This window comes from Ornithodoros turicata, chromosome 1 (genome assembly GCF_037126465.1).
Source record: "Ornithodoros turicata isolate Travis chromosome 1, ASM3712646v1, whole genome shotgun sequence".
Taxonomy (NCBI): Eukaryota; Metazoa; Arthropoda; class Arachnida; order Ixodida; family Argasidae; genus Ornithodoros; species Ornithodoros turicata.
In genome coordinates this window covers 225,175,136-225,200,468 of record NC_088201.1, presented here as the reverse complement: position 1 = coordinate 225,200,468, position 25,333 = coordinate 225,175,136, and the positions used below count along the sequence as shown (strand labels likewise).

Here is a 25,333-nt window from a genome sequence, read left to right as displayed (position 1 = left end):
TCGCGTGGCCAATAAGCTCATCATGTTCAATTCACGATTGACAGCTTCATCTTTTAGTGCGATACTCGTCCTCGTTAGTATAGTGGCCAGTATCCCCGCCTGTCACGCGGGAGACCGGGGTTCGATTCCCCGACGGGGAGTGATAATACCGTTTTGCACAGCCTATGCGCGGCGGTGTGCTCACGTAATAGCATATCTCGCCCCCCCCCCCCCCCCTTCGCGTGGCCAATAAGTTCATCATGTTCAATTCACGATTGACAGCTCATCTTTTAGTGCGATACTCGTCCTCGTTAGTATAGTGGCCAGTATCCCATTCCAGTTCCTGGCACCGAGGTGAACGGACGCGGAATGAGCTCCCTGCGAGCGGCGGCAACGGCTCCGAGCCGGGATGAAGTTAGGCCTAGTGCTTCCCAGACAGAGTACAAGACCATCCTACCTACTATTACGCCAGGTAACTTATCGCCTAACACGGTCATCATGCATGCGGATCCCTCCGCTAAACCGTACAAAGTGCTGGACTTTGATGCCCCACTGAGAGACGTTGTTGATAGACGAGAGATTTGTGCATTAGGGGCTTACCGCTATAACCACGTGTGGGCCATAACGTTCAGGAGCGAGACAGAGAAGGCGAAGCTGCTGAAGCAAAAGGAGATGCTTGTGAAAGACAAACGGTGCATCGTAATCGACCCAAACGCAAAAGAAATAACTCTGAAGCTTCACTGGGTCTCTACGATTTTAGCTGATGACGTAATCCGCAACGCTATGACAGAGTATGGTGACGTCCTGGATACGGCAAGAGAGACGTGGAAGTGCGCTGAATTTGTTTGCATAGAAACGACGACTCGAATAGTCAAGCTGCGGCTACGCGAAGTATCCACCGTCGACCAAATTCCTTACATGATCCATATCAGGGGCGACCCGTACTTGTTTCGGTGCCGGGGAAGCCGCCATTGTGCCTGCGGTGCAAACAGGTAGGCCACATACGCATTCAGTGTACGGCGACATGGTGCAAGAAATGTAAATCGTTTGGTCATGACCCAGAAGACTGTGTGCAAACCTACGCCAGCAAGACTCGGGGGCAAGGTAGCGACACGATTACAGAAAATCTAATGGACCAGGAAGAAGCGGATAAAACTGAAGATAGTACCCAGGAAAACAAGGACGTTGAAAAAGTTCCATCCCAAGAAGAGGGCACGAGCAAGAAGCGAACACAGATACCAAATGAGGAATGTGATAACAAAGACACAGAAGATAGCGACGCAGATATGGCCGAAGTAGAGGAAAATTCAATGAAAAGGAAAAGAGAGTCAGAGAGGCATGCCACCACTGTAAAGGACTATCTAAGAGAGCAGAGAAAGGACGCAAGGTTTGAAAGTAGATGGAAGAAAGGGGACGCCCCGATGCCGGTGGTCCCGCTGGAGGAAGCTGGTGCATCACAGCTGAACGACCTTCACTTCACGGTCACCCAGTAACCAGCGGTCGCTTTCCAAACTCGTTCCATGTCAAGAACAAAAATAAGAGTGGCAACTTTTAACACGTTCAGTCTCATCGGCAAAACAAGAAAGCACTGGCTCATGGAAATGTTAAAGGACACAAACTAGACATTATCTGCCTCCAGGAAACGAAGATCTCTACCGCGGAACAAGAGAAAGGGCCTTGTTAATTTCTTCAAACGTAACCTACTACTGCTACCACTCCGCAGGCACAGGTCACAGAGCGGGGACAGCGATATTTGTGAAGAAGGACAGTATCGTCACCGTCGTCGACACCATCCTTGACCAAACCGGCCGATTTACCTGTGTCGATCTGCTCATCGCCAACCAGTTAGCGCGAGGTAATTTGCGTCTACGCGCCAAATATAAGGGGACGACAGGAAAATGTTCTTCTCTGAGCTGAGAGCTTTCGTGGGACACACCGGCAAAAGTTGTATTCTGTGGCGACTTCAATATGGTAACCAGCAAGTATGACTGCAGCTACCCCTTCAGGAGGGACGCTAGTGTGACGGAATTCAAGAAGCTGGTGACAGATTTCAGTTTGGTCGACGTTGCTGCGGTAGGAACGGAACCTAGTCAGCGGTACACTCACTGGCAAGGTGCGTCCCATGCAAGACTCGACAGAATCTATTTCTCCGCTGACTGGGACAAGACGGCCTGCAAACTACACCGTCACGCCGGTACCTTTCTCGGACCACGGACTCGTCAGCGTCGACATCGATCTCAGCGCTCAGGCCACAAGTTGCATCAGCAAGGCAAGGTCTTATTCGTGGAAGCTCAACGAAAGCATCCTGGAAGAAGAGACTTTCTGTCAGGAAGTGGAAAACATGATCACAGAATACAAGAGCGGAAACAGTATCAACGCCGTTACGTGGGAGATCTTCAAGACAAACTTCAAAAACAAAGCAATATCCTATAGTCAGTCAAGAAGCTTCAAGGAGAGGGAACAGGCCCGGTCACTTACCAAAGACCTCCGTGTGTTAGTCGCAGAGGAAGACCACACCCCCGGACGGTATACACAGGAAATTGGAGAAGTGAAAAAGCAGCTTCTTGAAATTTTGGAAAAAACGATACAAGGGTGCAGCAATTCGGAGCGGCTAAACGCGGTGTCGCGTGAGGAAACGCCCAGCAAAGTATTCCTCCTACGGGAAAGAGAAAGGGGATCGTTCAACGCCATTACATGTTTGAACAGTCCAGACGGCACTGCGACATCGCAAGAGGAAATCGAAGGACTGTTCTACGAGAAGTTCCGCGGTCTGTTCTCGTCATCAACTGGGACAAACGTTACCGATGCTATAAGCGGCCTCGATTTGCCGGCAGTAAAGACAGAAGTAGCAGAAGCAGCGAACGGCGAAATAACAACGGGGGAGATAGAGAGAGTTATCCGAAAGCTGGGAAGAAACAAAGCTCCGGGCCCGGATGGAATTGGATCAGCATTCTATAAAAGGTTCGCTACCTTGCTCTCCCCAATCTTGAAGTTGGTGTTCGACGACATCGCTTCGAGAAAGTTGCTTCCGCCATCAATGCGTCAATCCTTCACCGTCCTTATCCCTAAAAAGAACCCCAAGAACAGCGAAGCTCCAACAGTTAACGATTTTCGACCAATCAGCCTTCTCTGCGCTGATTACAAGATATTTGCCAAGGTTCTCAATAACAGATTAGAGAGTTGCCTGCGGACTGCCATTGGTCAGCATCAAGTCTACGGAGTCAAGGGCAGGTCGATCGCACGAAACTTACACGTGATGCGGGCGGTGTGCGAGGCTGCCGAAACACTACCTGCCCGGCTGTGCGTTCTCCAGGTTGACCTGCGGCAGGCGTTCGATAGAGTCAGTCACCAGTACCTCTGGGCGGTTCTTGAAAAACTGAAGGTCGGGAGCTCCCTAATGGCCTGGATAAAGCTCTGCTACGAAGACATCAGCACCAGATTAGTAGTGAACGGGAGGTTAAGCAAACCCATACCGATTCATTCATCAGTGAGGCAGGGGTGTCCACTTTCACCGCTTCTGTTCGCCGCATACCTGGAACCGCTATGTCGCATGATCAGTTCCAACGAAAGTGTTCAAGGGCTCAAGATAGGCGCGGAAAGCATCAAGCTTCTCGCGTATGCCGATGACGTAACCGTAGTGTGCACCACTGTTGAGGGAGTCCAACAAGCACTAGACACCATTCAGGAGTTCTCGAAGCACTCCGGAGCAGAGCTCAACCTCAGCAAGACATTAGGCAGCTGGCTTGGACCGTGGGAAGAAACTCCAACCAATCTTCTTGGCTTGCAGTGGACAAACAAGGTTGACAAGTACCTCGGAGTCGAGTTCGACTTAAGAAAGCAAGCAGCACACGTATGGAACCCCAAATTGAACCGGCTCTGCACTCGCTGACTCCCTGGCACGGACGGTTCCTCACGCTCTTCAACAAGGCGTACGTATGCAATTCCTGCTTGTACCCAGCAGTGCTGTATACTGCCCAATGCACGAAATACAACAATGCAGTGGTCAACAAGTTCCACGACTGTGTGCCACCTTTGTGTGGAATTCTCCAATGGAAAAGATGCGACGATCGAACCTCTTCTTGAGCCCAAGCAAAGGTGGATTTGGACTTGTGAACCTCGACATTAAGCTCAAAGTACAGAGGTTCCTCTACTTCAGGGACCAGGACGATCCATTCCTCAGAAGCTGCACGCAGACACTTGGAGCACATCACCTCCATAGGTGGACAGTGTCACTAGAAAATCCGGCAAGGGCAAAGGAGACTAGGGCGTTCTACAGGGAGATCGGAGCGGCTATTGTGTTTTTTGAAATGCGGTTCTCTTGGGACTACCTCAGCAAGGTTAAACGAAGAAAGCTCTACTGGGATACTGTAGACAGCGTGACACCAGAACCGCTCTATCGGAAGTTCCTTCTCACAACAGAAGCCCAGAACGTCTTCAAAAGGCTACGCAAGTTCTGCGTACCATCCGGCGCGAAGGACCTCTTCACAAGGTTCCACTGCGAAGTGTTGCCGGTCAAAGTCTGGCTGCAGAGAAAAGGATTCTTTGTCCCGTGGTCAGTGAGGTGTGACCTGTGCAGCGCTGAAGAAGACCTGTTTCATGTGTTTGTAAACTGCAAACGAGCACGAGATTTTTGGGAGCAGTTCAGAGCGTGCACCGGTCTGGACATCAACATTGACTGGTTTTCTCTAAAATTCCTCGTGTTCGACGGCTGCGAAGACAACAACACGTCGGCCGCTCTGGTGGTCATCGGTCTCCACTCCTTATGGCGGTACAGGATGGCCATTTCTGAAGGCAAAGCCAAGCCGAAGACACCATGGAACCACTTCCTCACCAGCCTTGAATGGGTGCTCACAGTGGTGACAGCACGGGAAGACGATATCACTTGCAGCGGACTTAGGAGCCTGCTGCAGACCATCACAGCAAGGAACAAGTACGCCAGCTGGTGAAAGACAGCGATGTAAAGGCACCTGCTTCGAGCAACAAGAGGGTACGGAAGAGTACCACAGTGAAGACGCCGCAGAGCAAGCTGAAGACGAACAAAATTAGGAAACGGCACACCCTATTAACTTACAGAATGGCGAAGTAGCCATTGAGGTTTTATGTGTACCTTTTAGCATGGAATAAAGATTAAAAAAAAAAAGTGGCCAGTATCCCCGCCTGTCACGCGGGAGACCGGGGTTCGATTCCCCGACGGGGAGTGATAATACCGTTTTGCACAGCCTATGCACGGCGGTGTGCTCACGTAATAGCATATCTCGCTCCCCCTACCCTCCGCGTGGCAAGTAAGCTCATCATGTTCAATTCACGATTGACAGCTTCATCTTTTACAGCGATACTCGTCCTCGTTAGTATAGTGGCCAGTATCCCCGCCTGTCACGCGGGAGACCGGGGTTCGATTCCCCGACGGGGAGTGATAATACCGTTTTGCACAGCCTATGCGCGGCGGTGTGCTCACGTAATAGCATATCTCGCCCCCGACCCCCCTACCCTCCGCGTGGCAAGTAAGCTCATCATGTTCAATTCACGATTGACAGCTTCATCTTTTAGAGCGATACTCGTCCTCGTTAGTATAGTGGCCAGTATCCCCGCCTGTCACGCGGGAGAGCGGGGTTCGATTCCCCGACGGGGAGTGATAATACCGTTTTGTACAGCCTATGCGCGGCGGTGTGCTCACGTAATAGCATATCTCGCCCCCGCCCCCCCTACCCTCCGCGTGGCAAGTAAGCTCATCATGTTCAATTCACGATTGACAGCTTCATCTTTTACAGCGATACTCGTCCTCGTTAGTATAGTGGCCAGTATCCCCGCCTGTCACGCGGGAGACCGGGGTTCGATTCCCCGACGGGGAGTGATAATACCGTTTTGCACAGCCTATGCGCGGCGGTGTGCTCACGTAATAGCATATCTCGCCCCCGACCCCCCTACCCTCCGCGTGGCAAGTAAGCTCATCATGTTCAATTCACGATTGACAGCTTCATCTTTTAGAGCGATACTCGTCCTCGTTAGTATAGTGGCCAGTATCCCCGCCTGTCACGCGGGAGAGCGGGGTTCGATTCCCCGACGGGGAGTGATAATACCGTTTTGTACAGCCTATGCGCGGCGGTGTGCTCACGTAATAGCATATCTCGCCCCCGCCCCCCCTACCCTCCGCGTGGCAAGTAAGCTCATCATGTTCAATTCACGATTGACAGCTTCATCTTTTACAGCGATACTCGTCCTCGTTAGTATAGTGGCCAGTATCCCCGCCTGTCACGCGGGAGACCGGGGTTCGATTCCCCGACGGGGAGTGATAATACCGTTTTGCACAGCCTATGCGCGGCGGTGTGCTCACGTAATAGCATATCTCGCCCCCGCCCCCCCCTACCCTCCGCGTGGCAAGTAAGCTCATCATGTTCAATTCACGATTGACAGCTTCATCTTTTAGAGCGATACTCGTCATCGTTAGTATAGTGGCCAGTATCCCCGCCTGTCACGCGGGAGACCGGGGTTCGATTCCCCGACGGGGAGTGATAATACCGTTTTGCACAGCCTATGCGCGGCGGTGTGCTCACGTAATAACATATCTCGCCCCCGCCCCCCCCCTACCCTCCGCGTGGCAAGTAAGCTCATCATGTTCAATTCACGATTGACAGCTTCATCTTTTAGGGCGATACTCGTCCTCGTTAGTATAGTGGCCAGTATCCCCGCCTGTCACGCGGGAGACCGGGGTTCGATTCCCCGACGGGGAGTGATAATACCGTTTTGCACAGCCTATGCGCGGCGGTGTGCTCACGTAATAGCATATCTCGCCCCCCCCTACCCTCCGCGTGGCAAGTAAGCTCATCATGTTCAATTCACGATTGACAGCTTCATCTTTTACAGCGATACTCGTCCTCGTTAGTATAGTGGCCAGTATCCCCGCCTGTCACGCGGGAGACCGGGGTTCGATTCCCCGACGGGGAGTGATAATACCGTTTTGCACAGCCTATGCGCGGCGGTGTGCTCACGTAATAGCATATCTCGCCCCCGCCCCCCCCTACCCTCCGCGTGGCAAGTAAGCTCATCATGTTCAATTCACGATTGACAGCTTCATCTTTTACAGCGATACTCGTCCTCGTTAGTATAGTGGCCAGTATCCCCGCCTGTCACGCGGGAGACCGGGGTTCGATTCCCGACGGGGAGTGATAATACCGTTTCGCACAGCCTATGCGCGGCGGTGTGCTCACGTAATAGCATATCTCCCCCCTACCCTCCGCGTGGGAAGTAAGCTCATCATGTTCAATTCACGATTGACAGCTTCATCTTTTACAGCGATACTCGTCCTCGTTAGTATAGTGGCCAGTATCCCCGCCTGTCACGCGGGAGACCGGGGTTCGATTCCCCGACGGGGAGTGATAATACCGTTTTGCACAGCCTATGCGCGGCGGTGTGCTCACGTAATAGCATATCTCCCCCCCGCCCCCCCTACCCTCCGCGTGGGAAGTAAGCTCATCATGTTCAATTCACGATTGACAGCTTCATCTTTTACAGCGATACTCGTCCTCGTTAGTATAGTGGCCAGTATCCCCGCCTGTCACGCGGGAGACCGGGGTTCGATTCCCCGACGGGGAGTGATAGTACCGTTTTGCACAGCCTATGCGCGGCGGTGTGCTCACGTAATAGCATATCTCGCCCCCGCCCCCCCTACCCTCCGCGTGGCAAGTAAGCTCATCATGTTCAATTCACGATTGACAGCTTCATCTTTTAGAGCGATACTCGTCCTCGTTAGTATAGTGGCCAGTATCCCCGCCTGTCACGCGGGAGACCGGGGTTCGATTCCCCGACGGGGAGTGATAATACCGTTTTGCACAGCCTATGCGCGGCGGTGTGCTCACGTAATAGCATATCTCGCCCCCGCCCCCCCTACCCTCCGCGTGGCAAGTAAGCTCATCATGTTCAATTCACGATTGACAGCTTCATCTTTTACAGCCATACTCGTCCTCGTTAGTATAGTGGCCAGTATCCCCGCCTGTCACGCGGGAGACCGGGGTTCGATTCCCCGACGGGGAGTGATAATACCGTTTTGCACAGCCTATGCGCGGCGGTGTGCTCACGTAATAGCATATCTCGCTCCCCCCCCCCCCTACCCTCCGCGTGGCAAGTAAGCTCATCATGTTCAATTCACGATTGACAGCTTCATCTTTTACAGCGATACTCGTCCTCGTTAGTATAGTGGCCAGTATCCCCGCCTGTCACGCGGGAGACCGGGGTTCGATTCCCCGACGGGGAGTGATAATACCGTTTTGCACAGCCTATGCGCGGCGGTGTGCTCACGTAATAGCATATCTCCCCCCCGCCCCCCTACCCTCCGCGTGGGAAGTAAGCTCATCATGTTCAATTCACGATTGACAGCTTCATCTTTTAGAGCGATACTCGTCCTCGTTAGTATAGTGGCCAGTATCCCCGCCTGTCACGCGGGAGACCGGGGTTCGATTCCCCGACGGGGAGTGATAATACCGTTTTGCACAGCCTATGCGCGGCGGTGTGCTCACGTAATAGCATATCTCGCCCCCGCCCCCCCCCTACCCTCCGCGTGGCAAGTAAGCTCATCATGTTCAATTCACGATTGACAGCTTCATCTTTTACAGCCATACTCGTCCTCGTTAGTATAGTGGCCAGTATCCCCGCCTGTCACGCGGGAGACCGGGGTTCGATTCCCCGACGGGGAGTGATAATACCGTTTTGCACAGCCTATGCGCGGCGGTGTGCTCACGTAATAGCATATCTCGCTCCCCCCCCCCCCCTACCCTCCGCGTGGCAAGTAAGCTCATCATGTTCAATTCACGATTGACAGCTTCATCTTTTACAGCGATACTCGTCCTCGTTAGTATAGTGGCCAGTATCCCCGCCTGTCACGCGGGAGACCGGGGTTCGATTCCCCGACGGGGAGTGATAATACCGTTTTGCACAGCCTATGCGCGGCGGTGTGCTCACGTAATAGCATATCTCCCCCCCGCCCCCCCCTACCCTCCGCGTGGGAAGTAAGCTCATCATGTTCAATTCACGATTGACAGCTTCATCTTTTACAGCGATACTCGTCCTCGTTAGTATAGTGGCCAGTATCCCCGCCTGTCACGCGGGAGACCGGGGTTCGATTCCCGACGGGGAGTGATAATACCGTTTTGCACAGCCTATGCGCGGCGGTGTGCTCACGTAATAGCATATCTCGCTCCCCCCCCCCCTACCCTCCGCGTGGCAAGTAAGCTCATCATGTTCAATTCACGATTGACAGCTTCATCTTTTACAGCGATACTCGTCCTCGTTAGTATAGTGGCCAGTATCCCCGCCTGTCACGCGGGAGACCGGGGTTCGATTCCCCGACGGGGAGTGATAATACCGTTTTGCACAGCCTATGCGCGGCGGTGTGCTCACGTAATAGCATATCTCCCCCCCGCCCCCCCCCCCCTACCCTCCGCGTGGGAAGTAAGCTCATCATGTTCAATTCACGATTGACAGCTTCATCTTTTACAGCGATACTCGTCCTCGTTAGTATAGTGGCCAGTATCCCCGCCTGTCACGCGGGAGACCGGGGTTCGATTCCCCGACGGGGAGTGATAATACCGTTTTGCACAGCCTATGCGCGGCGGTGTGCTCACGTAATAGCATATCTCCCCCCCGCCCCCCCTACCCTCCGCGTGGGAAGTAAGCTCATCATGTTCAATTCACGATTGACAGCTTCATCTTTTACAGCGATACTCGTCCTCGTTAGTATAGTGGCCAGTATCCCCGCCTGTCACGCGGGAGACCGGGGTTCGATTCCCCGACGGGGAGTGATAATACCGTTTTGCACAGCCTATGCGCGGCGGTGTGCTCACGTAATAGCATATCTCGCCCCCGCCCCCCCCTACCCTCCGCGTGGCAAGTAAGCTCATCATGTTCAATTCACGATTGACAGCTTCATCTTTTAGAGCGATACTCGTCCTCGTTAGTATAGTGGCCAGTATCCCCGCCTGTCACGCGGGAGACCGGGGTTCGATTCCCCGACGGGGAGTGATAATACCGTTTTGCACAGCCTATGCGCGGCGGTGTGCTCACGTAATAGCATATCTCCCCCCCCGCCCCCCCCTACCCTCCGCGTGGGAAGTAAGCTCATCATGTTCAATTCACGATTGACAGCTTCATCTTTTACAGCGATACTCGTCCTCGTTAGTATAGTGGCCAGTATCCCCGCCTGTCACGCGGGAGACCGGGGTTCGATTCCCCGACGGGGAGTGATAATACCGTTTTGCACAGCCTATGCGCGGCGGTGTGCTCACGTAATAGCATATCTCGCCCCCGCCCCCCCCTACCCTCCGCGTGGCAAGTAAGCTCATCATGTTCAATTCACGATTGACAGCTTCATCTTTTAGAGCGATACTCGTCCTCGTTAGTATAGTGGCCAGTATCCCCGCCTGTCACGCGGGAGACCGGGGTTCGATTCCCCGACGGGGAGTGATAGTACCGTTTTGCACAGCCTATGCACGGCGGTGTGCTCACGTAATAGCATATCTCGCCCCCGCCCCCCCCCTACCCTCCGCGTGGCAAGTAAGCTCATCATGTTCAATTCACGATTGACAGCTTCATCTTTTAGAGCGATACTCGTCCTCGTTAGTATAGTGGCCAGTATCCCCGCCTGTCACGCGGGAGACCGGGGTTCGATTCCCCGACGGGGAGTGATAATACCGTTTTGCACAGCCTATGCGCGGCGGTGTGCTCACGTAATAGCATATCTCCCCCCCGCCCCCCCTACCCTCCGCGTGGGAAGTAAGCTCATCATGTTCAATTCACGATTGACAGCTTCATCTTTTAGAGCGATACTCGTCCTCGTTAGTATAGTGGCCAGTATCCCCGCCTGTCACGCGGGAGACCGGGGTTCGATTCCCCGACGGGGAGTGATAATACCGTTTTGCACAGCCTATGCGCGGCGGTGTGCTCACGTAATAGCATATCTCGCTCCCCCCCCCCCTACCCTCCGCGTGGCAAGTAAGCTCATCATGTTCAATTCACGATTGACAGCTTCATCTGTTAGAGCGATACTTGTCCTCGTTAGTATAGTGCCCAGTATCCCCGCCTGTCACGCGGGAGACCGGGGTTCGATTCCCCGACGGGGAGTGATAATACCGTTTTGCACAGCCTATGCACGGCGGTGTGCTCACGTAATAGCATATCTCGCTCCCCCCCCCCTACCCTCCGCGTGGCAAGTAAGCTCATCATGTTCAATTCACGATTGACAGCTTCATCTTTTCGAGCGATACTCGTCCTCGTTAGTATAGTGCCCAGTATCCCCGCCTGTCACGCGGGAGACCGGGGTTCGATTCCCCGACGGGGAGTGATAATACCGTTTTGCACAGCCTATGCGCGGCGGTGTGCTCACGTAATAGCATATCTCGCCCCCGCCCCCCCTATCCTCCGCGTGGCAAGTAAGCTCATCATGTTCAATTCACGATTGACAGCTTCATCTGTTAGAGCGATACTCGTCCTCGTTAGTATAGTGGCCAGTATCCCCGCCTGTCGCGCGGGAGACCGGGGTTCGATTCCCCGACGGGGAGTGATAATACCGTTTTGCACAGCCTATGCACGGCGGTGTGCTCACGTAATAGCATATCTCGCTCCCCCCCCCCTACCCTCCGCGTGGCAAGTAAGCTCATCATGTTCAATTCACGATTGACAGCTTCATCTTTTCGAGCGATACTCGTCCTCGTTAGTATAGTGGCCAGTATCCCCCATTCTACTTCCGGCTGCGAACGAGTTCGGACGTGGTATCATGAGCTCGGTTGGAGCGGTAAACAAGGCTAACCCTAGCCTGGATACAGAAGGATCTTCTGCTTCAAGTGTGCCTCAGGATTACAGAATTGTGCTTCCTGTACTACCGAAGGATTCTCTTGGATGCAATGCCATCATTATGCATGCGGATATTACCGGTAGGCCCTATCGAATTGAAGACTTTAAGCCTGCTTTAAAGAGCTTTGGCAATCCTCAAGATATCACGCAGTTCGGCGCGTACCTAATGAATCATGTCTGGCTGTTAACGACTAGCACGCAGGATGCAAAGGACAGGATACTCCGACATAAGGAGTGTGTGGTAAAAGGAAAGAGGTGCCTACTACTTGACCCGTCCCAAAGGGAACTGACAGTGAAAGTCTTCTGGATACCCTATCATGTGAGCGACTCCCAACTTCAGCTGGCATTCCAGGGCTTCGGCAAGGTATCTGATGTGCAGCGCGAGAGATGGCGCGACGACACTTTCGGGCATGTAGAAACAACAACGAGAGTTGTCAAGCTTAGGTTACATGATGACGTCTCTGCCGAGAGGATTCCACATCTCATGAAAGTGGGTGGAAGCCAAGTTCTCGTGTCTGTTCCCGGGAGGCCAAGATTATGTCTCCGGTGTAGAGAAGTCGGCCACATTAGGCAGTACTGCAAAACCCCGAGGTGCACTACCTGTCGTCGTTTTGGACACCTCGCAGAAAATTGTATTCGATCCTACGCACAGATGACGCGCCCGGTCCAGGAGGACAATGCCGACGTCGTCATGGACCAGGAGGAAACGGCTAACGCAATGAACATCCCTTCAGGGCCCACCAACGCTAGCGACGATGCTATTTTAAGTGCCCCGGCTGGCGTAGCAACGCCCGATGCGCCCGTGACTCCTTTAGAACACCAGTCACAACCTACCGATCCCAACTGCAACGCTGAACCCAGCAACAGAAAGGAACCCCCTACTAATCATGGTGCTAACCTGGACACTTTAAGCCGGCGCCCTGACACAACGGAGTCCGAGTTGTCAGAGATGGAGGGCGATCCGAATAACACCCCTTTGGAATCGGATAATAGGCAGCGGCCTAGTTTTAGAACCAAACGCAAGAAATGGGCAGTGCCCAATATTCCGTACGACACTCGAGATAAGGGCAGTCACCTTACTAGAGACCCAAAAGCTGCCTCACCATGAAGATTACAGTTGCTACTTTCAACGTCAGAAGTCTCATAAGCAGGAAAAGGAAGCAATACCTTCTGGACATGTTATTAGCGAAAAACATCGATATCTTGTTTGTGCAAGAGACTAAGATTGATACCGACGGAAATGAGGAGGATCTCGTTCAGTTCTTCAAACAGTCTTATCAGGTTTTTCATTCTCAAGCTATACAGGGAAGCGCGGGCACAGCGGTGTTTGTGAAACGATCCATGAAGATTAAGGTCGTTCCAGATATCGGCCATGACTGCCAAGGTCGCATCAGCTTCGTTGATTGCCTAATCCAAGGGGAACTATTACGCGTGATCTCAGTATATGCACCGAATGGAGCATGTGAAAGGAAAGACTTCTTTATCTTTTTGCGGGAATTTGTGAATGTCCCGGGCAAAGTTCTGCTAGCGGGAGATTTTAACTGTGTTTTGTCGGCTGCTGATAAAACTTCACACACATCGTGGAAGGACGCCGGATCAACGGAACTGAGCAAGTTATTGTACGAGAACAACCTAGTTGATGCAGCAAATGGTATACGGAATAACACCTTCCGTTTCACGCACTGGCAAGGAAGCTCGCATGCACGACTGGACCGGCTATATCTGTCTGCGGAGATCGATGTCACCGGTAGCCGATATGTCGTCGAACCCTCCAGCTATTCAGATCACGGCATGGTGCTTCTGACTTTTGCTGTGACACCTGAGAGAACCACGCAGTCACCAAGGAGCACTCCTTGGAAGTTCAACGAAGCATTGCTGGAGGACGAAGGTTTTTGGTCTCAGGTGTCAGAGCTGTTGAACGACTATGTTGTTGCAGGAAAGATTGACGCTGTTTCATGGGAGCTCTTCAAGTGCCGTTTCAGGGCTGCCGCAATCAGCGTTGGACAACTGCAGAGTCAGAGAGCGAAGTACCAGAAGAAATGCCTGGTGGACACATTGAAGCTTCTAATTCGGGAAGAAGAACGTGCACCCGGCCTATTTATAGAAGACATTCGGCATTGTAAAGATGAACTGCGGACCTTGCTGAACAGGGAGTACGCAGGAGCCGTTATACGCAGCAGAGTTCAACTAATTGAGAGAGAGGAACGACCAGCTAAAGTTTTTGCGACATTGGAGAGGAAACACTTTTCGACGAACGCCATCACAGCAGTACAGACTGGTAACGGCATAGTACGTGACAGCAAAGGAATTGAAGAAGCTTTTGTTAAAGTGTACAAAGATTTGTTAGCGCCTTCGTCAAACCCAGTGAATGAACTGAACACACGCCTATTCGCACAAGTTCCTAAGGTTCCGGATGAAGTTAAAGATAGATTGCAGGAAGAAATCAGTGTTGAAGAAGTACTCTGGGCCATCAAAAAGCTGCCAGCTAGGAAATCCCCGGGGCCTGATGGCATTGGGACAGCCTTCTATAAGCTGTTCAGCGAGCGTCTAGCACCCATCCTGAAAATCGTTTTCGATGACATCTACAAAAGGAAGCTCCTCCCTCCTTCAATGAGGCAAGCCCATGTAGTCCTTATCAGGAAGAAAAAGAAGGCGTGTGAAGCTACCGATGTCAGCGACTTCCGACCGATCAGTCTGCTGTCCACTGAATACAAGGTTCTTGCTAAGATCTTGGCAAGACGCCTGGAGATAGGACTGTCTTCCGTAGTCGGGACGCATCAACCTTATGGTTTTAAAGGCCGCTCACTAGTAACGAATCTTCACCTGATGCGCACAGTATGTGAAGTAGCAAACGCACTCCAAAAGGCGCTAGCGGTACTTCAGATCGATCTCAGTCGCGCGTTTGACAGAGTACTACATGGCTTTCTTTTTGCACTCCTCAAGTGGTGTGATGTGGGCGACTATATGGAGGGCTGGATAAGAACGTGCTACAGAGAGCTAACGGCTACACTACTCATCAACGGCAACCCGAGCGCGCCTATCCCCGTGAAGCAGTCAGTACGGCAAGGTTGTCCCCTGTCTCCTATTCTGTTTGCGCTGTACTTAGAGCCGCTATGCAGGAACCTCATGGCCGACAAGAGGATCAAAGGCCTTGAAACGCACGGGGGTAACTTGAGCGTTCTCTCCTATGCGGACGATATAGCGGTCATCTTCTCTGCGAGGGATCAGGTCGAACTCATTCTCGAGCACGTCGCTACCTTCTGTGAAGCGTCCGGCGCCAGCATTAACCTAGAGAAAACCTCTGGAGCCTGGCTAGGGCCCTGGGATACAGCGCCTGAGCACTTCTCTGGAATCACATGGGACAAGACGATCAAGAGGTATCTCGGCATCACCTTCGATCCCACGACGCCTCTGACTGAACAGTGGAGTCCACATATCAACCATCTTCGAGCTCCGCTCCTGAAGTGGGCTGGAAGGAACACGTCTTTCTTAACGAGATCGTTCATCTGCAATACTGCAGTCTATCCAGTGTTCTTCTACCATGCCCAGGTCACACCGTGTCCAGCATCATGTGCGCACCGCGTGCATAGGATCTTCGCTGTCTTCATCTGGAACTCGCCAATGGAGAGGATGAGAAGAACTAACATATTCCACTCCATACAAGGGGGTGGATTTGGATTGGTCAACGTAGCTGTCAAGCTTTTAGTCCATCGTTTTCTCTACTTTCGGAAAAAGAAGCACGGTGTCCTGCAGTGGGCTTTTCAGACGCTTGGCTGTGTCTTCACACCCGCATTCACAGTGACGACGGCGAACCCTCCGAAGCGTAAGATGGGTCTCGCTTTCTACAGGGAAGTAGCTCAGTCTGTTAACTTCTTGAAGGATATGTTCTCCTGGGAGTATCTAATCTCGGTTAAGCGTCAGAAGTTGTACTGGGATATGATCAACAGTTTGTTTCCTGCACCGTTGTATCGAAGCAACTATCCAGGGAGAGAGCAAGATATGGTCCTTAAGAATGTGAAGAAACTGCCAGTATCCACAGGTACCCAGAGGTTTTTTACATTATTTCACACTGAGACCCTGCCGGTCAAGTCATGGCTGATAAAGAAGGGCTTCACGGTTCCGTGGTCCAACAAATGCGACATGTGTTTCGCGGCGGAGGAGGATCTGCCTCACACTTTCCTGGGATGCAGAAATGCTGTACAGTTTTGGGGCTTTCTGCGTACAACTTTTGGTATCGAGGAGGAACTCACGTGGATTCGTCTGAAGTTCCTTGAAGTTGCAACGGAGTGCAGCGTCGGCCTAAGCCTTCTGTGCCTCCTTGGCCTGCACGTACTGTGGATTCATCGCATGGACATTGCAAATGGCAGGTCTCATCCGCGAATTCCGCTCGTCCTGCTCGTAACTAAGATCAACTGGTCTGTGAGTGTATTACAGGAGCGCGGCGTCGGCGACGACGACCTCCTACGCAGTGTAATCAACTTGCGCGATACATTGTGCAACTCATTCCCAGAAGAGCTGAGAGTGTTCCTCCGCCCCGTCGATTTTAGTAGCAGAGACTCTTGCATACAGCTCATGGCTCCTTATTAAGTTGAGGACTTCTTGATAACTTTCCTGTGACAGTCATCTGGAGTGACCACAAGGACTGCTCATTGTGAGGTGTTTTTAAGTGTACGACGCCAAAGAGATGGTGTCGTGTTGAAAATTTTAATGTAATAAAAAAAAAAGAAAAAAAAAAGTGGCCAGTATCCCCGCCTGTCATGCGGGAGACAGGGGTTCGATTCCCCGACGGGGAGTGATAATACCGTTTTGCACAGCCTATGCGTGGCGGTGTACTCACGTAATAGCATATCTCCCCCGACCCCCAGCCCGAGAAATATGCTCATCATGTTCAATTCACGATTGACAGCTTCATCTTGTAATGCGATACTCGTCCTCGTTAGTATAGTGGCCAGTATCCCCGCCTGTCACGCGGGAGACCGGGGTTCGATTCCTCGACGGGGAGTGATAATACCGTTTTGCACAGCCTATGCGTGGCAGTGTACTCACGTAATAGATATCTCCCCCACCCACCCCCCGCACGAGAAATATGCTCATCATGTTCAATTCACGATTGACAGCTTCATCTTGTAATGCGATACTCGTCCTCGTTAGTATAGTGGCCAGTATCCCCGCCTGTCACGCGGGAGGCCTGGGTTCGATTCCCCGACGGGGAGTGATAATACCATTTTGCACAGCCTATGCGTGGCGGTATACTCACGTAATAGATATCTCCCCCCACCCCCCACACGAGAAATATGCTCATCATGTTCAATTCACGATTGACAGCTTCATCTTGTAATGCGATACTCGTCCTCGTTAGTATAGTGGCCAGTATCCCCGCCTGTCACGCGGGAGACCGGGGTTCGATTCCCCGACGGGGAGTGATAATACCGTTTTGCACAGCCTATGCGTGGCGGTGTACTCACGTTATAGCATATCTCCCCCCCCCCCACCCCCCGCACGAGACATATGCTCATCATGTTCAATTCACGATTGACAGCTTGATCTTGTAATGCGATACTCGTCCTCGTTAGTATAGTGGCCAGCATCCCCGCCTGTCACGCGGGAGACCGGGGTTCGATTCCCCGACGGGGAGTGATAATACCGTTTTGCACAGCCTATGCGTGGCGGTGTACTCACGTAATAGCATATCTCCCCCCCCCCCACCCCCCGCACGAGAAATATGCTCATCATGTTCAATTCACGATTGACAGCTTGATCTTGTAATGCGATACTCGTCCTCGTTAGTATAGTGGCCAGTATCCCCGCCTGTCACGCGGGAGACCGGGGTTCGATTCCCCGACGGGGAGTGATAATACCGTTTTGCACAGCCTATGCGTGGCGGTGTACTCACGTAATAGCATATCTCCCCCCCCCCACCCCCCGCACGAGAAATATGCTCATCATGTTCAATTCACGATTGACAGCTTCATCTTGTAATGCGATACCCGTCCTCGTTAGTATAGTGGCCAGTATCCCCGCCTGTCACGCGGGAGACCCGGGTTAGATTCCCCGACGGTGAGTGATAATACTGTTTTGCACAGCCTATGCGTGGCAGTGTACTCACGTAATAGCATATCTCCCCCCCACCCCCCGCACGAGAAATATGCTCATCATGTTCAATTCACGATTGACAGCTTCATCTTGTAATGCGATACTCGTCCTCGTTAGTATAGTGGCCAGTATCCCCGCCTGTCACGCGGGAGACCGGGTTAGATTCCCCGACGGTGAGTGATAATACTGTTTAGCACAGCCTATGCGTGGCAGTGTACTCACGTAATAGCATATCTCCCCCCCACCCCCCGCACGAGAAATATGCTCATCATGTTCAATTCACGATTGACAGCTTCATCTTGTAATGCGATACCCGTCCTCGTTAGTATAGTGGCCAGTATCCCCGCCTGTCACGCGGGAGACCCGGGTTAGATTCCCCGACGGTGAGTGATAATACTGTTTTGCACAGCCTATGCGTGGCAGTGTACTCACGTAATAGCATATCTCCCCCCCACCCCCCGCACGAGAAATATGCTCATCATGTTCAATTCACGATTGACAGCTTCATCTTGTAATGCGATACTCGTCCTCGTTAGTATAGTGGCCAGTATCCCCGCCTGTCACGCGGGAGACCCGGGTTAGATTCCCCGACGGTGAGTGATAATACTGTTTAGCACAGCCTATGCGTGGCAGTGTACTCACGTAATAGCATATCTCCCCCCCACCCCCCGCACGAGAAATATGCTCATCATGTTCAATTCACGATTGACAGCTTCATCTTGTAATGCGATACCCGTCCTCGTTAGTATAGTGGCCAGTATCCCCGCCTGTCACGCGGGAGACCCGGGTTAGATTCCCCGACGGTGAGTGATAATACTGTTTTGCACAGCCTATGCGTGGCAGTGTACTCACGTAATAGATATCTCCCCCCCACCCCCCGCACGAGAAATATGCTCATCATGTTCAATTCACGATTGACAGCTTCATCTTGTAATGCGATACTCGTCCTCGTTAGTATAGTGGCCAGTATCCCCGCCTGTCACGCGGGAGACCCGGGTTAGATTCCCCGACGGTGAGTGATAATACTGTTTTGCACAGCCTATGCGTGGCAGTGTACTCACGTAATAGATATCTCCCCCCCACCCCCCGCACGAGAAATATGCTCATCATGTTCAATTCACGATTGACAGCTTCATCTTGTAATGCGATACTCGTCCTCGTTAGTATAGTGGCCAGTATCCCCGCCTGTCACGCGGGAGACCCGGGTTAGATTCCCCGACGGTGAGTGATAATACTGTTTAGCACAGCCTATGCGTGGCAGTGTACTCACGTAATAGCATATCTCCCCCCCACCCCCCGCACGAGAAATATGCTCATCATGTTCAATTCACGATTGACAGCTTCATCTTGTAATGCGATACTCGTCCTCGTTAGTATAGTGGCCAGTATCCCCGCCTGTCACGCGGGAGACCCGGGTTAGATTCCCCGACGGTGAGTGATAATACTGTTTTGCACAGCCTATGCGTGGCAGTGTACTCACGTAATAGCATATCTCCCCCCCACCCCCCGCACGAGAAATATGCTCATCATGTTCAATTCACGATTGACAGCTTCATCTTGTAATGCGATACTCGTCCTCGTCAGTATAGTGGCCAGTATCCCCGCCTGTCACGCGGGAGACCGGGGTTCGATTCCCCGACGGGGAGTGATAATACCGTTTTGCACAGCCTATGCGTGGCAGTGTACTCACGTAATAGCATATCTCCCCCCCACCCCCCGCACGAGAAATATGCTCATCATGTTCAATTCACGATTGACAGCTTCATCTTGTAATGCGATACTCGTCCTCGTTAGTATAGTGGCCAGTATCCCCGCCTGTCACGCGGTAGTCCGGGGTTCGATTCCCCGACGGGGAGTGATAATACCGTTTTGCACAGCCTATGCGTGGCAGTGTACTCACGTAATAGATATCTCCCCCCACCCCCCGCACGAGAAATATGCTCATCATGTTCAATTCACGATTGACAGCTTCATCTTGTAATGCGATACCCGTCCTCGTTAGTATAGTGGCCAGTATCCCCGCCTGTCACGCGGGAGACCGGGGTTCGATTCCCCGACGGGGAGTGATAATACCGTTTTGCACAGCCTATGCGTGGCAGTGTACTCACGTAATAGATATCTCCCCCCACCCCCCGCACGAGAAATATGCTCATCATGTTCAATTCACGATTGACAGCTTCATCTTGTAATGCGATACTCGTCCTCGTTAGTATAGTGGCCAGTATCCCCGCCTGTCACGCGGGAGACCGGGGTTCGATTCCCCGACGGGGAGTGATAATACCATTTTGCACAGCCTACGCGTGGCGGTGTACTCACGTAATAGATATCTCCCCCCCACCCCCCGCACGAGAAATATGCTCATCATGTTCAATTCACGATTGACAGCTTCATCTTGTAATGCGATACTCGTCCTCGTTAGTATAGTGGCCAGTATCCCCGCCTGTCACGCGGGAGACCGGGGTTCGATTCCCCGACGGGGAGTGATAATACCATTTTGCACAGCCTACGCGTGGCGGTGTACTCACGTAATAGATATCTCCCCCCCCACCCCCCGCACGAGAAATATGCTCATCATGTTCAATTCACGATTGACAGCTTCATCTTGTAATGCGATACTCGTCCTCGTTAGTATAGTGGCCAGTATCCCCGCCTGTCACGCGGGAGACCGGGGTTCGATTCCCCGACGGGGAGTGATAATACCGTTTTGCACAGCCTATGTGTGGCGGTGTACTCACGTAATAGCATATCTCCCCCCCTTCCACTCCCGGCACGAGAAATATGCTCATCATGTTCAATTCACGATTGACAGCTTCATCTTGTAATGCGATACTCGTCCTCGTTAGTATAGTGGCCAGTATCCCCGCCTGTCACGCGGGAGACCGGGGTTCGATTCCCCGACGGGGAGTGATAATACCGTTTTGCACAGCCTATGTGTGGCGGTGTACTCACGTAATAGCATATCTCCCCCCCTTCCACTCCCGGCACGAGAAATATGCTCATCATGTTCAATTCACGATTGACAGCTTCATCTTGTAATGCGATACTCGTCCTCATTAGTACAGTGGCCAGTATCCCCGCCTGTCACGCGGGAATAATCGGGCGGAATCGAGTTTAACCCGAAAAAGTGACCCCTAAGTATGTACAGTTGCATTAGCTACGTCTCAGCTATAGAGGATCGTGGGATTTTCGGCAGTTCACTCCTGGAAACCTTTGCATCATCTAGGAAAGCTTTTGACAATTTTTAATACAAAAATATAGATTTTTCGATTGAACTTTGAAGATTGCAAAACGGAACCCCACTTTTTTTTACAGAAATATAAGGCCCTCCAGAGGTAACCACAGAGCAAAAAAAAATGTACTGTATTGCAGCAGAAATCCTCGAAAAAAATTGTAAAAATTACGCTTTGGCCCTCCTACTTGATTGTCGCGAAGGAAGATGGAAGATGCGCGGAGGGGAGGAAGTGTTCCCGCCTCTTTTTTTTTACTTGTCTTTCTCGTGCTGGTGACAACCGTCTTATCACAAAGAAGACAAAACAATTGAAGGCGGGGACACTTCCTCCTCGAGACGCACATTTCGCCCGCGCTTGTTTGCGCAAATCAAGCAAGCGGGGCTAAAGCGTAATGTTTACTATTTTGTTAGACTACTTCACTTGCGATATTATGCATAGTTTCTGTTGGTTTTGCGTTTATCCGTGGAGGCCTTCATATTCCTGTAAAAAAAGTGGGGTTCGCTTGGCAATTTTCAAAGTTCGATTGACAAAAATAAATTTCCTGCAGATAAAAAGTTTTCAGAAGGTAATTGCCGAAAGTCCCACAATCTTCCTCCGAGTACGTCGCAAGTTAGAATTTTTTATCACCTTGGTTGAAACATCCTTTTATCGCATTCATTTGCAAGGATGAGCAATATTTTTAACGATAACCTCATGCACCTTCAGCAATACTTTTCTGACACAATAATTAAGCAATACAATTCCAAACAATGTAGCAATTCCATTGTAGTTGACCATCACACAGTTGATCGCACATTAAAAGGTATAGCAAGTCTTTCCAACGCAGTCAGGCATTATTAGATCTCTTGCCAGAGTATCCATGCCCGCCGCACGTGAGACCTGGGCTTGATTCCCCAACGGGGAGTTCCAGGTGCTTTGTGCACAATTTACGCGTGTAGTTGTGCTAGTGTTATTGAATAGTCCTCGTTTCGCCCGCAAGACACACAACAAATAGTGCTTGTACCGTTCAGTTAACGATGGACTCCTTCGCTTTTGAGTGCAACCCCAAGCAGCACACAATATTGGGCCCATATTGGCTGGTGATTGGCTATACGGGTCCATTATGGGGCCCGTTTCACCAAGATTTCCCCTATATTGGCTGAAACTGGGCAATATGGGCCCCATATTGCCCAGTTCGAGCCAATATATTGGGAAAATCCTGGCAATATGGGCCCCATGTTGCCCAGTGTGAGCCAATATTGGGAAAATCTCGGCAATACGGGCCCCATATTGCCCGTGTACACCCCATATTGAGTGAAAACGCAGAAAATTGTACGTACCCTTGTTGCAGAAATGCCCAAGCAGCACGGCAATATTGGCGCAAAATGGGCTTGCCAATATGGGCAGCCGATATTGGTGCAATATTGGCAGCCCATATTGGACAATATTGGCAATCTGGTAGCCCATATGGGTCCAATATTGGACCCATATTGGCGTGCTGCTTGGGCCAGTTTGTTTTCATGCACAAACAACAACAACAACAACCACCTTATTTCGGGATGATGGGTGGGCAGTTTCATCGCCGGTGGCGATACTCTACCCCATTTCTGGAGGCGTGGCGGGGAATGAAATAATGAGTCCCGTCACAATAAGGATCGAAGTCCTGTCGCGTCCAGAAAGATGAAGAGAGCCTTGAGGGAGAGCAGTGGTGTGCTGGATGCGGTCAGGGACCAAGCAATTTCACGCACATAATTTTATTAGGATATTCCGTGTACGCAACGCTATTTATGTACTTACCTACGCGATGGTGAAACACCGTGCGACTTTACTTCGCGAGATATAGACGGGTTAGCACCCGGTCTCCAGGCCGGAAAACATACGCGGGGTCCATATCCCATAAGAGAATCGAAAACATGGAACCCCGAAGATAAAATGAAATACCGCCAAGTAATTAGGGCGCCTGAGTAGTAGTGGGCTAGTATTGCAGCAGGGTGTATGCAGAAAAACGTAACAGGCGTTGGCACACGCAACTTGTAGTCTACTTATCTCAGGAACTTCCAGTGGCGTATTTCTGCGTGTGAAAGTTAAAAAAGAAATATTGAAAGTCATACTCAGCGTAAAAAAAAAAGGAAAAGAAACAGCGTCGGGACAAGTCGGGATCAACTAAAGAAACAAGTCGGGATCCATGCATTACAATAGGGCAACATGGCGGTCTAAGCTGAGTTGGGTGCAGATCCGATGAGCATCCATGTGGGACATGGTTTCGGTTTTTGTACCGATAGCTCCCCTAGCGATAAATGCACACAACTCACCTGAGACTGCCAAAGCCGACGTTTTCGCGCTCTATTTATTTATTTATTTTATTTATTTAGGTATAGCTTCCAGGATTTTTTGTATCTTTCGCGTGCATAAATACGTCATCGTGCGCCACCGGAAGTCCCTTATATAACTAGACAACAAGTTACGTGTGAAAACGCCGGTTAGGTTTATCTGCAGACAACGCTGTACGGTTGAACGTTGAAGATACGGTCTTCCACGGTTCCATGCACGCACAGAGAGACGTCGTTTCATTTCGAGACGGTTCACACGCTTTCATGTCGAAGACGTTATATTGCAGCGAAACGTTTTACTCTTAATCGGTACAGTCTTCCACACTTTCAAGAGCGCCATGGGGTCGAATCCACGCCGAGTTATCTGCCTCGGTACCGCGCAGGGTCGGAACAGGGTGCGCGATAACTGAAATCCCGGATGATGAACTACACGTAGCCCTGCTTCCAACGCCAACTCCCCCGTCAAGTACGCGTCATTTACCGGCACCGAAGGGTCACTAATGGAGAGGCTGTAGAGAAGGCTCGCACAGTCGGCGGTGAACAGGTAGGAGCTGCCGTCCAGGAACGGGCCGCGAACTTCACCCTCGTCTTCGATCAGCGCATCACTTGAAGCTTTCGAGGGCAGTCGGACCTCCTCATACTTTAGTCCCCACATCGTCCATTTGGAATTCTTGAGCGACGTGTACGCTTCGGACCATAGACCCCACGGGTTCACAAGGACGTCGTCGTTAGTCTTCAGCACGAATTTCGCGCCTGGACAGAACACGGACACCCAGTGGAGCATCATGATGGTTTTGAGCGTCGCGTTCGCGTCCGGGAAATCTCCCTGAATGATGTCGTAGTAGTGATCGTCCTCCGCCAGGACAAGGTCCTGGATGCCGCTCTTTTCCGAACGACCGAGCAAGAAGGCGAGGACGAAGCCGTGGTCGCGGCTCGAGAGGCCCCAGGTCCCGCGGATGGCGATCCGCTCGCGAAAGTTTATGGATTTTGAGGACACGAGGATGAGAACAAGGCCACCGTAAGGATCGCCTCTCACGCATAACCGGTAGTTGTCCAGTGTGTAGTTGAAGGAGTCGGGGAGTTGTATCTCGTCTTCTTTTTCTGTCCCACTCGGTGGATCGAAGGTCGGGACTTTAACTGCGACGTTAAGGTCGACCGCGGCGCTTGGAGGCGACGTGTAGTATCGGAAGAGCTGTCCCACGATATGGATGGCGACAGCTATATATGCTGCGGAGAGGAGAACTTTCGTGTAGATGCTTCGAAACAGGGCAACCATGATGGGCGCTTGCTTCGACGATGTCTGCGAGATGTCTGTAAAGCGTTAAGGAATCATAGAGTGCGCATTTTACGTACGATCATGGTGTTAATTACAAAGCTTGAGCAGTAGTGTTGACTATGTTAAGTCTAGGATTGCGACTTTTCGGATTTATCCGATAAACTTCCTCCGATGTTTTTTTTACAAAAAATCGGATTTATCCGATGAACTTATCGATGAATTTATCGATGAATTTTTCCAACGCCCACGTGGGGGCGTTAAGGTTTTTCCTGATTCCTTCTTCCTTTGCCCCTCCTTCTTCCATGCCTACTTTTCGACTTCAAACTGATCTACAAAAAAAAAAAAAAAAAAGGAGTCACAAGTGATAGCCTCCTTCGGGGTCCTGGTGGTAGCCTCCTTCAGGGTCACCGGACGCATGAATGGCCCAAAAGGAGGACAGTTCACACATTTGTCTCGTCTGTTCTATGCACCCTTAATCATAGTGACTATACTTGACGCCGGGCAGTGGGCTAGTTTGGAAGAGGACAGTTCTGTGTTCGTCGCAGCTGCTACTCATTTTGAGCCAAGGCACGTACCATTCACAATTTGTGCAAATAGGCTTGTTTGTA

General features: G+C 51.5%; 3 protein-coding genes and 35 non-coding genes across 38 annotated transcripts in view; 36 read left to right on the top strand and 2 right to left on the bottom strand.

Moving 5' to 3' along the window:
• The window catches only part of LOC135395427 (uncharacterized), an 11,978-nt gene extending 11,027 nt beyond the window's left edge, over positions 1-951 (bottom strand). Inside the window, exons 1-2 of the mRNA XM_064626641.1 lie at positions 898-951; positions 580-654 (exon numbers count right to left, since the gene is read on the bottom strand). Of these exons, the coding sequence (XP_064482711.1) occupies positions 580-654; positions 898-951 (129 nt within the window). The remainder of the gene's footprint in view (positions 1-579; positions 655-897) is intronic.
• Trnad-guc (transfer RNA aspartic acid (anticodon GUC)) lies at positions 69-140 on the top strand. The gene has a single exon. It is a non-coding gene; the product is annotated as a tRNA-Asp (tRNA).
• A 3,086-nt stretch (positions 952-4,037) lies between the features above and the next one.
• LOC135395408 (uncharacterized) lies at positions 4,038-4,925 on the top strand. The gene has a single exon (XM_064626627.1). It carries the CDS (start codon positions 4,038-4,040, stop codon positions 4,923-4,925), a length of 888 nt encoding a protein of 295 aa, XP_064482697.1.
• A 393-nt stretch (positions 4,926-5,318) lies between these two features.
• Trnad-guc (transfer RNA aspartic acid (anticodon GUC)) lies at positions 5,319-5,390 on the top strand. Its single transcript has one exon. It is a non-coding gene; the product is annotated as a tRNA-Asp (tRNA).
• Positions 5,391-5,537: 147 nt separating this feature from the next.
• On the top strand, positions 5,538-5,609 carry Trnad-guc (transfer RNA aspartic acid (anticodon GUC)). The gene has a single exon. It is a non-coding gene; the product is annotated as a tRNA-Asp (tRNA).
• A 147-nt stretch (positions 5,610-5,756) lies between these two features.
• Positions 5,757-5,828, top strand: Trnad-guc (transfer RNA aspartic acid (anticodon GUC)). The gene has a single exon. It is a non-coding gene; the product is annotated as a tRNA-Asp (tRNA).
• A 147-nt stretch (positions 5,829-5,975) lies between these two features.
• Trnad-guc (transfer RNA aspartic acid (anticodon GUC)) lies at positions 5,976-6,047 on the top strand. Its single transcript has one exon. It is a non-coding gene; the product is annotated as a tRNA-Asp (tRNA).
• Positions 6,048-6,194: 147 nt separating this feature from the next.
• Positions 6,195-6,266, top strand: Trnad-guc (transfer RNA aspartic acid (anticodon GUC)). Its single transcript has one exon. It is a non-coding gene; the product is annotated as a tRNA-Asp (tRNA).
• A 369-nt stretch (positions 6,267-6,635) lies between these two features.
• On the top strand, positions 6,636-6,707 carry Trnad-guc (transfer RNA aspartic acid (anticodon GUC)). The gene has a single exon. It is a non-coding gene; the product is annotated as a tRNA-Asp (tRNA).
• A 142-nt stretch (positions 6,708-6,849) lies between these two features.
• Trnad-guc (transfer RNA aspartic acid (anticodon GUC)) lies at positions 6,850-6,921 on the top strand. Its single transcript has one exon. It is a non-coding gene; the product is annotated as a tRNA-Asp (tRNA).
• A 357-nt stretch (positions 6,922-7,278) lies between these two features.
• On the top strand, positions 7,279-7,350 carry Trnad-guc (transfer RNA aspartic acid (anticodon GUC)). The gene has a single exon. It is a non-coding gene; the product is annotated as a tRNA-Asp (tRNA).
• A 147-nt stretch (positions 7,351-7,497) lies between these two features.
• Trnad-guc (transfer RNA aspartic acid (anticodon GUC)) lies at positions 7,498-7,569 on the top strand. The gene has a single exon. It is a non-coding gene; the product is annotated as a tRNA-Asp (tRNA).
• A 147-nt stretch (positions 7,570-7,716) lies between these two features.
• On the top strand, positions 7,717-7,788 carry Trnad-guc (transfer RNA aspartic acid (anticodon GUC)). Its single transcript has one exon. It is a non-coding gene; the product is annotated as a tRNA-Asp (tRNA).
• A 147-nt stretch (positions 7,789-7,935) lies between these two features.
• Positions 7,936-8,007, top strand: Trnad-guc (transfer RNA aspartic acid (anticodon GUC)). The gene has a single exon. It is a non-coding gene; the product is annotated as a tRNA-Asp (tRNA).
• Positions 8,008-8,155: 148 nt separating this feature from the next.
• Trnad-guc (transfer RNA aspartic acid (anticodon GUC)) lies at positions 8,156-8,227 on the top strand. Its single transcript has one exon. It is a non-coding gene; the product is annotated as a tRNA-Asp (tRNA).
• Positions 8,228-8,373: 146 nt separating this feature from the next.
• On the top strand, positions 8,374-8,445 carry Trnad-guc (transfer RNA aspartic acid (anticodon GUC)). Its single transcript has one exon. It is a non-coding gene; the product is annotated as a tRNA-Asp (tRNA).
• Positions 8,446-8,594: 149 nt separating this feature from the next.
• Positions 8,595-8,666, top strand: Trnad-guc (transfer RNA aspartic acid (anticodon GUC)). Its single transcript has one exon. It is a non-coding gene; the product is annotated as a tRNA-Asp (tRNA).
• Positions 8,667-8,815: 149 nt separating this feature from the next.
• Trnad-guc (transfer RNA aspartic acid (anticodon GUC)) lies at positions 8,816-8,887 on the top strand. Its single transcript has one exon. It is a non-coding gene; the product is annotated as a tRNA-Asp (tRNA).
• A 366-nt stretch (positions 8,888-9,253) lies between these two features.
• Positions 9,254-9,325, top strand: Trnad-guc (transfer RNA aspartic acid (anticodon GUC)). Its single transcript has one exon. It is a non-coding gene; the product is annotated as a tRNA-Asp (tRNA).
• Positions 9,326-9,477: 152 nt separating this feature from the next.
• On the top strand, positions 9,478-9,549 carry Trnad-guc (transfer RNA aspartic acid (anticodon GUC)). The gene has a single exon. It is a non-coding gene; the product is annotated as a tRNA-Asp (tRNA).
• A 147-nt stretch (positions 9,550-9,696) lies between these two features.
• Trnad-guc (transfer RNA aspartic acid (anticodon GUC)) lies at positions 9,697-9,768 on the top strand. Its single transcript has one exon. It is a non-coding gene; the product is annotated as a tRNA-Asp (tRNA).
• Positions 9,769-9,916: 148 nt separating this feature from the next.
• On the top strand, positions 9,917-9,988 carry Trnad-guc (transfer RNA aspartic acid (anticodon GUC)). The gene has a single exon. It is a non-coding gene; the product is annotated as a tRNA-Asp (tRNA).
• A 149-nt stretch (positions 9,989-10,137) lies between these two features.
• Positions 10,138-10,209, top strand: Trnad-guc (transfer RNA aspartic acid (anticodon GUC)). The gene has a single exon. It is a non-coding gene; the product is annotated as a tRNA-Asp (tRNA).
• A 148-nt stretch (positions 10,210-10,357) lies between these two features.
• On the top strand, positions 10,358-10,429 carry Trnad-guc (transfer RNA aspartic acid (anticodon GUC)). The gene has a single exon. It is a non-coding gene; the product is annotated as a tRNA-Asp (tRNA).
• Positions 10,430-10,578: 149 nt separating this feature from the next.
• Trnad-guc (transfer RNA aspartic acid (anticodon GUC)) lies at positions 10,579-10,650 on the top strand. The gene has a single exon. It is a non-coding gene; the product is annotated as a tRNA-Asp (tRNA).
• A 147-nt stretch (positions 10,651-10,797) lies between these two features.
• On the top strand, positions 10,798-10,869 carry Trnad-guc (transfer RNA aspartic acid (anticodon GUC)). The gene has a single exon. It is a non-coding gene; the product is annotated as a tRNA-Asp (tRNA).
• Positions 10,870-11,453: 584 nt separating this feature from the next.
• On the top strand, positions 11,454-11,525 carry Trnad-guc (transfer RNA aspartic acid (anticodon GUC)). The gene has a single exon. It is a non-coding gene; the product is annotated as a tRNA-Asp (tRNA).
• A 5,222-nt stretch (positions 11,526-16,747) lies between these two features.
• On the top strand, positions 16,748-16,819 carry Trnad-guc (transfer RNA aspartic acid (anticodon GUC)). The gene has a single exon. It is a non-coding gene; the product is annotated as a tRNA-Asp (tRNA).
• A 139-nt stretch (positions 16,820-16,958) lies between these two features.
• Positions 16,959-17,030, top strand: Trnad-guc (transfer RNA aspartic acid (anticodon GUC)). Its single transcript has one exon. It is a non-coding gene; the product is annotated as a tRNA-Asp (tRNA).
• A 136-nt stretch (positions 17,031-17,166) lies between these two features.
• Positions 17,167-17,238, top strand: Trnad-guc (transfer RNA aspartic acid (anticodon GUC)). Its single transcript has one exon. It is a non-coding gene; the product is annotated as a tRNA-Asp (tRNA).
• Positions 17,239-17,380: 142 nt separating this feature from the next.
• Positions 17,381-17,452, top strand: Trnad-guc (transfer RNA aspartic acid (anticodon GUC)). The gene has a single exon. It is a non-coding gene; the product is annotated as a tRNA-Asp (tRNA).
• Positions 17,453-17,594: 142 nt separating this feature from the next.
• Trnad-guc (transfer RNA aspartic acid (anticodon GUC)) lies at positions 17,595-17,666 on the top strand. The gene has a single exon. It is a non-coding gene; the product is annotated as a tRNA-Asp (tRNA).
• Positions 17,667-19,902: 2,236 nt separating this feature from the next.
• On the top strand, positions 19,903-19,974 carry Trnad-guc (transfer RNA aspartic acid (anticodon GUC)). The gene has a single exon. It is a non-coding gene; the product is annotated as a tRNA-Asp (tRNA).
• A 136-nt stretch (positions 19,975-20,110) lies between these two features.
• Trnad-guc (transfer RNA aspartic acid (anticodon GUC)) lies at positions 20,111-20,182 on the top strand. The gene has a single exon. It is a non-coding gene; the product is annotated as a tRNA-Asp (tRNA).
• A 137-nt stretch (positions 20,183-20,319) lies between these two features.
• On the top strand, positions 20,320-20,391 carry Trnad-guc (transfer RNA aspartic acid (anticodon GUC)). Its single transcript has one exon. It is a non-coding gene; the product is annotated as a tRNA-Asp (tRNA).
• Positions 20,392-20,529: 138 nt separating this feature from the next.
• Trnad-guc (transfer RNA aspartic acid (anticodon GUC)) lies at positions 20,530-20,601 on the top strand. The gene has a single exon. It is a non-coding gene; the product is annotated as a tRNA-Asp (tRNA).
• Positions 20,602-20,743: 142 nt separating this feature from the next.
• On the top strand, positions 20,744-20,815 carry Trnad-guc (transfer RNA aspartic acid (anticodon GUC)). Its single transcript has one exon. It is a non-coding gene; the product is annotated as a tRNA-Asp (tRNA).
• A 2,826-nt stretch (positions 20,816-23,641) lies between these two features.
• LOC135377082 (beta-1,3-galactosyltransferase 1-like) lies at positions 23,642-24,761 on the bottom strand. The gene has a single exon (XM_064609415.1). It carries the CDS (start codon positions 24,723-24,725, stop codon positions 23,712-23,714), a length of 1,014 nt encoding a protein of 337 aa, XP_064465485.1. The 5' UTR covers positions 24,726-24,761; the 3' UTR covers positions 23,642-23,711.
• Positions 24,762-25,333: the final 572 nt, after the last annotated feature.

Excerpts from the sequence above, each read along its gene's own strand:
- LOC135395408 (XM_064626627.1), top strand. The coding sequence starts at position 4,038 with ATGCGACGATCGAACCTCTTCTTGAGCCCAAGCAAAGGTGGATTTGGA.
- LOC135377082 (XM_064609415.1), bottom strand. The coding sequence starts at position 24,725 with ATGGTTGCCCTGTTTCGAAGCATCTACACGAAAGTTCTCCTCTCCGCA.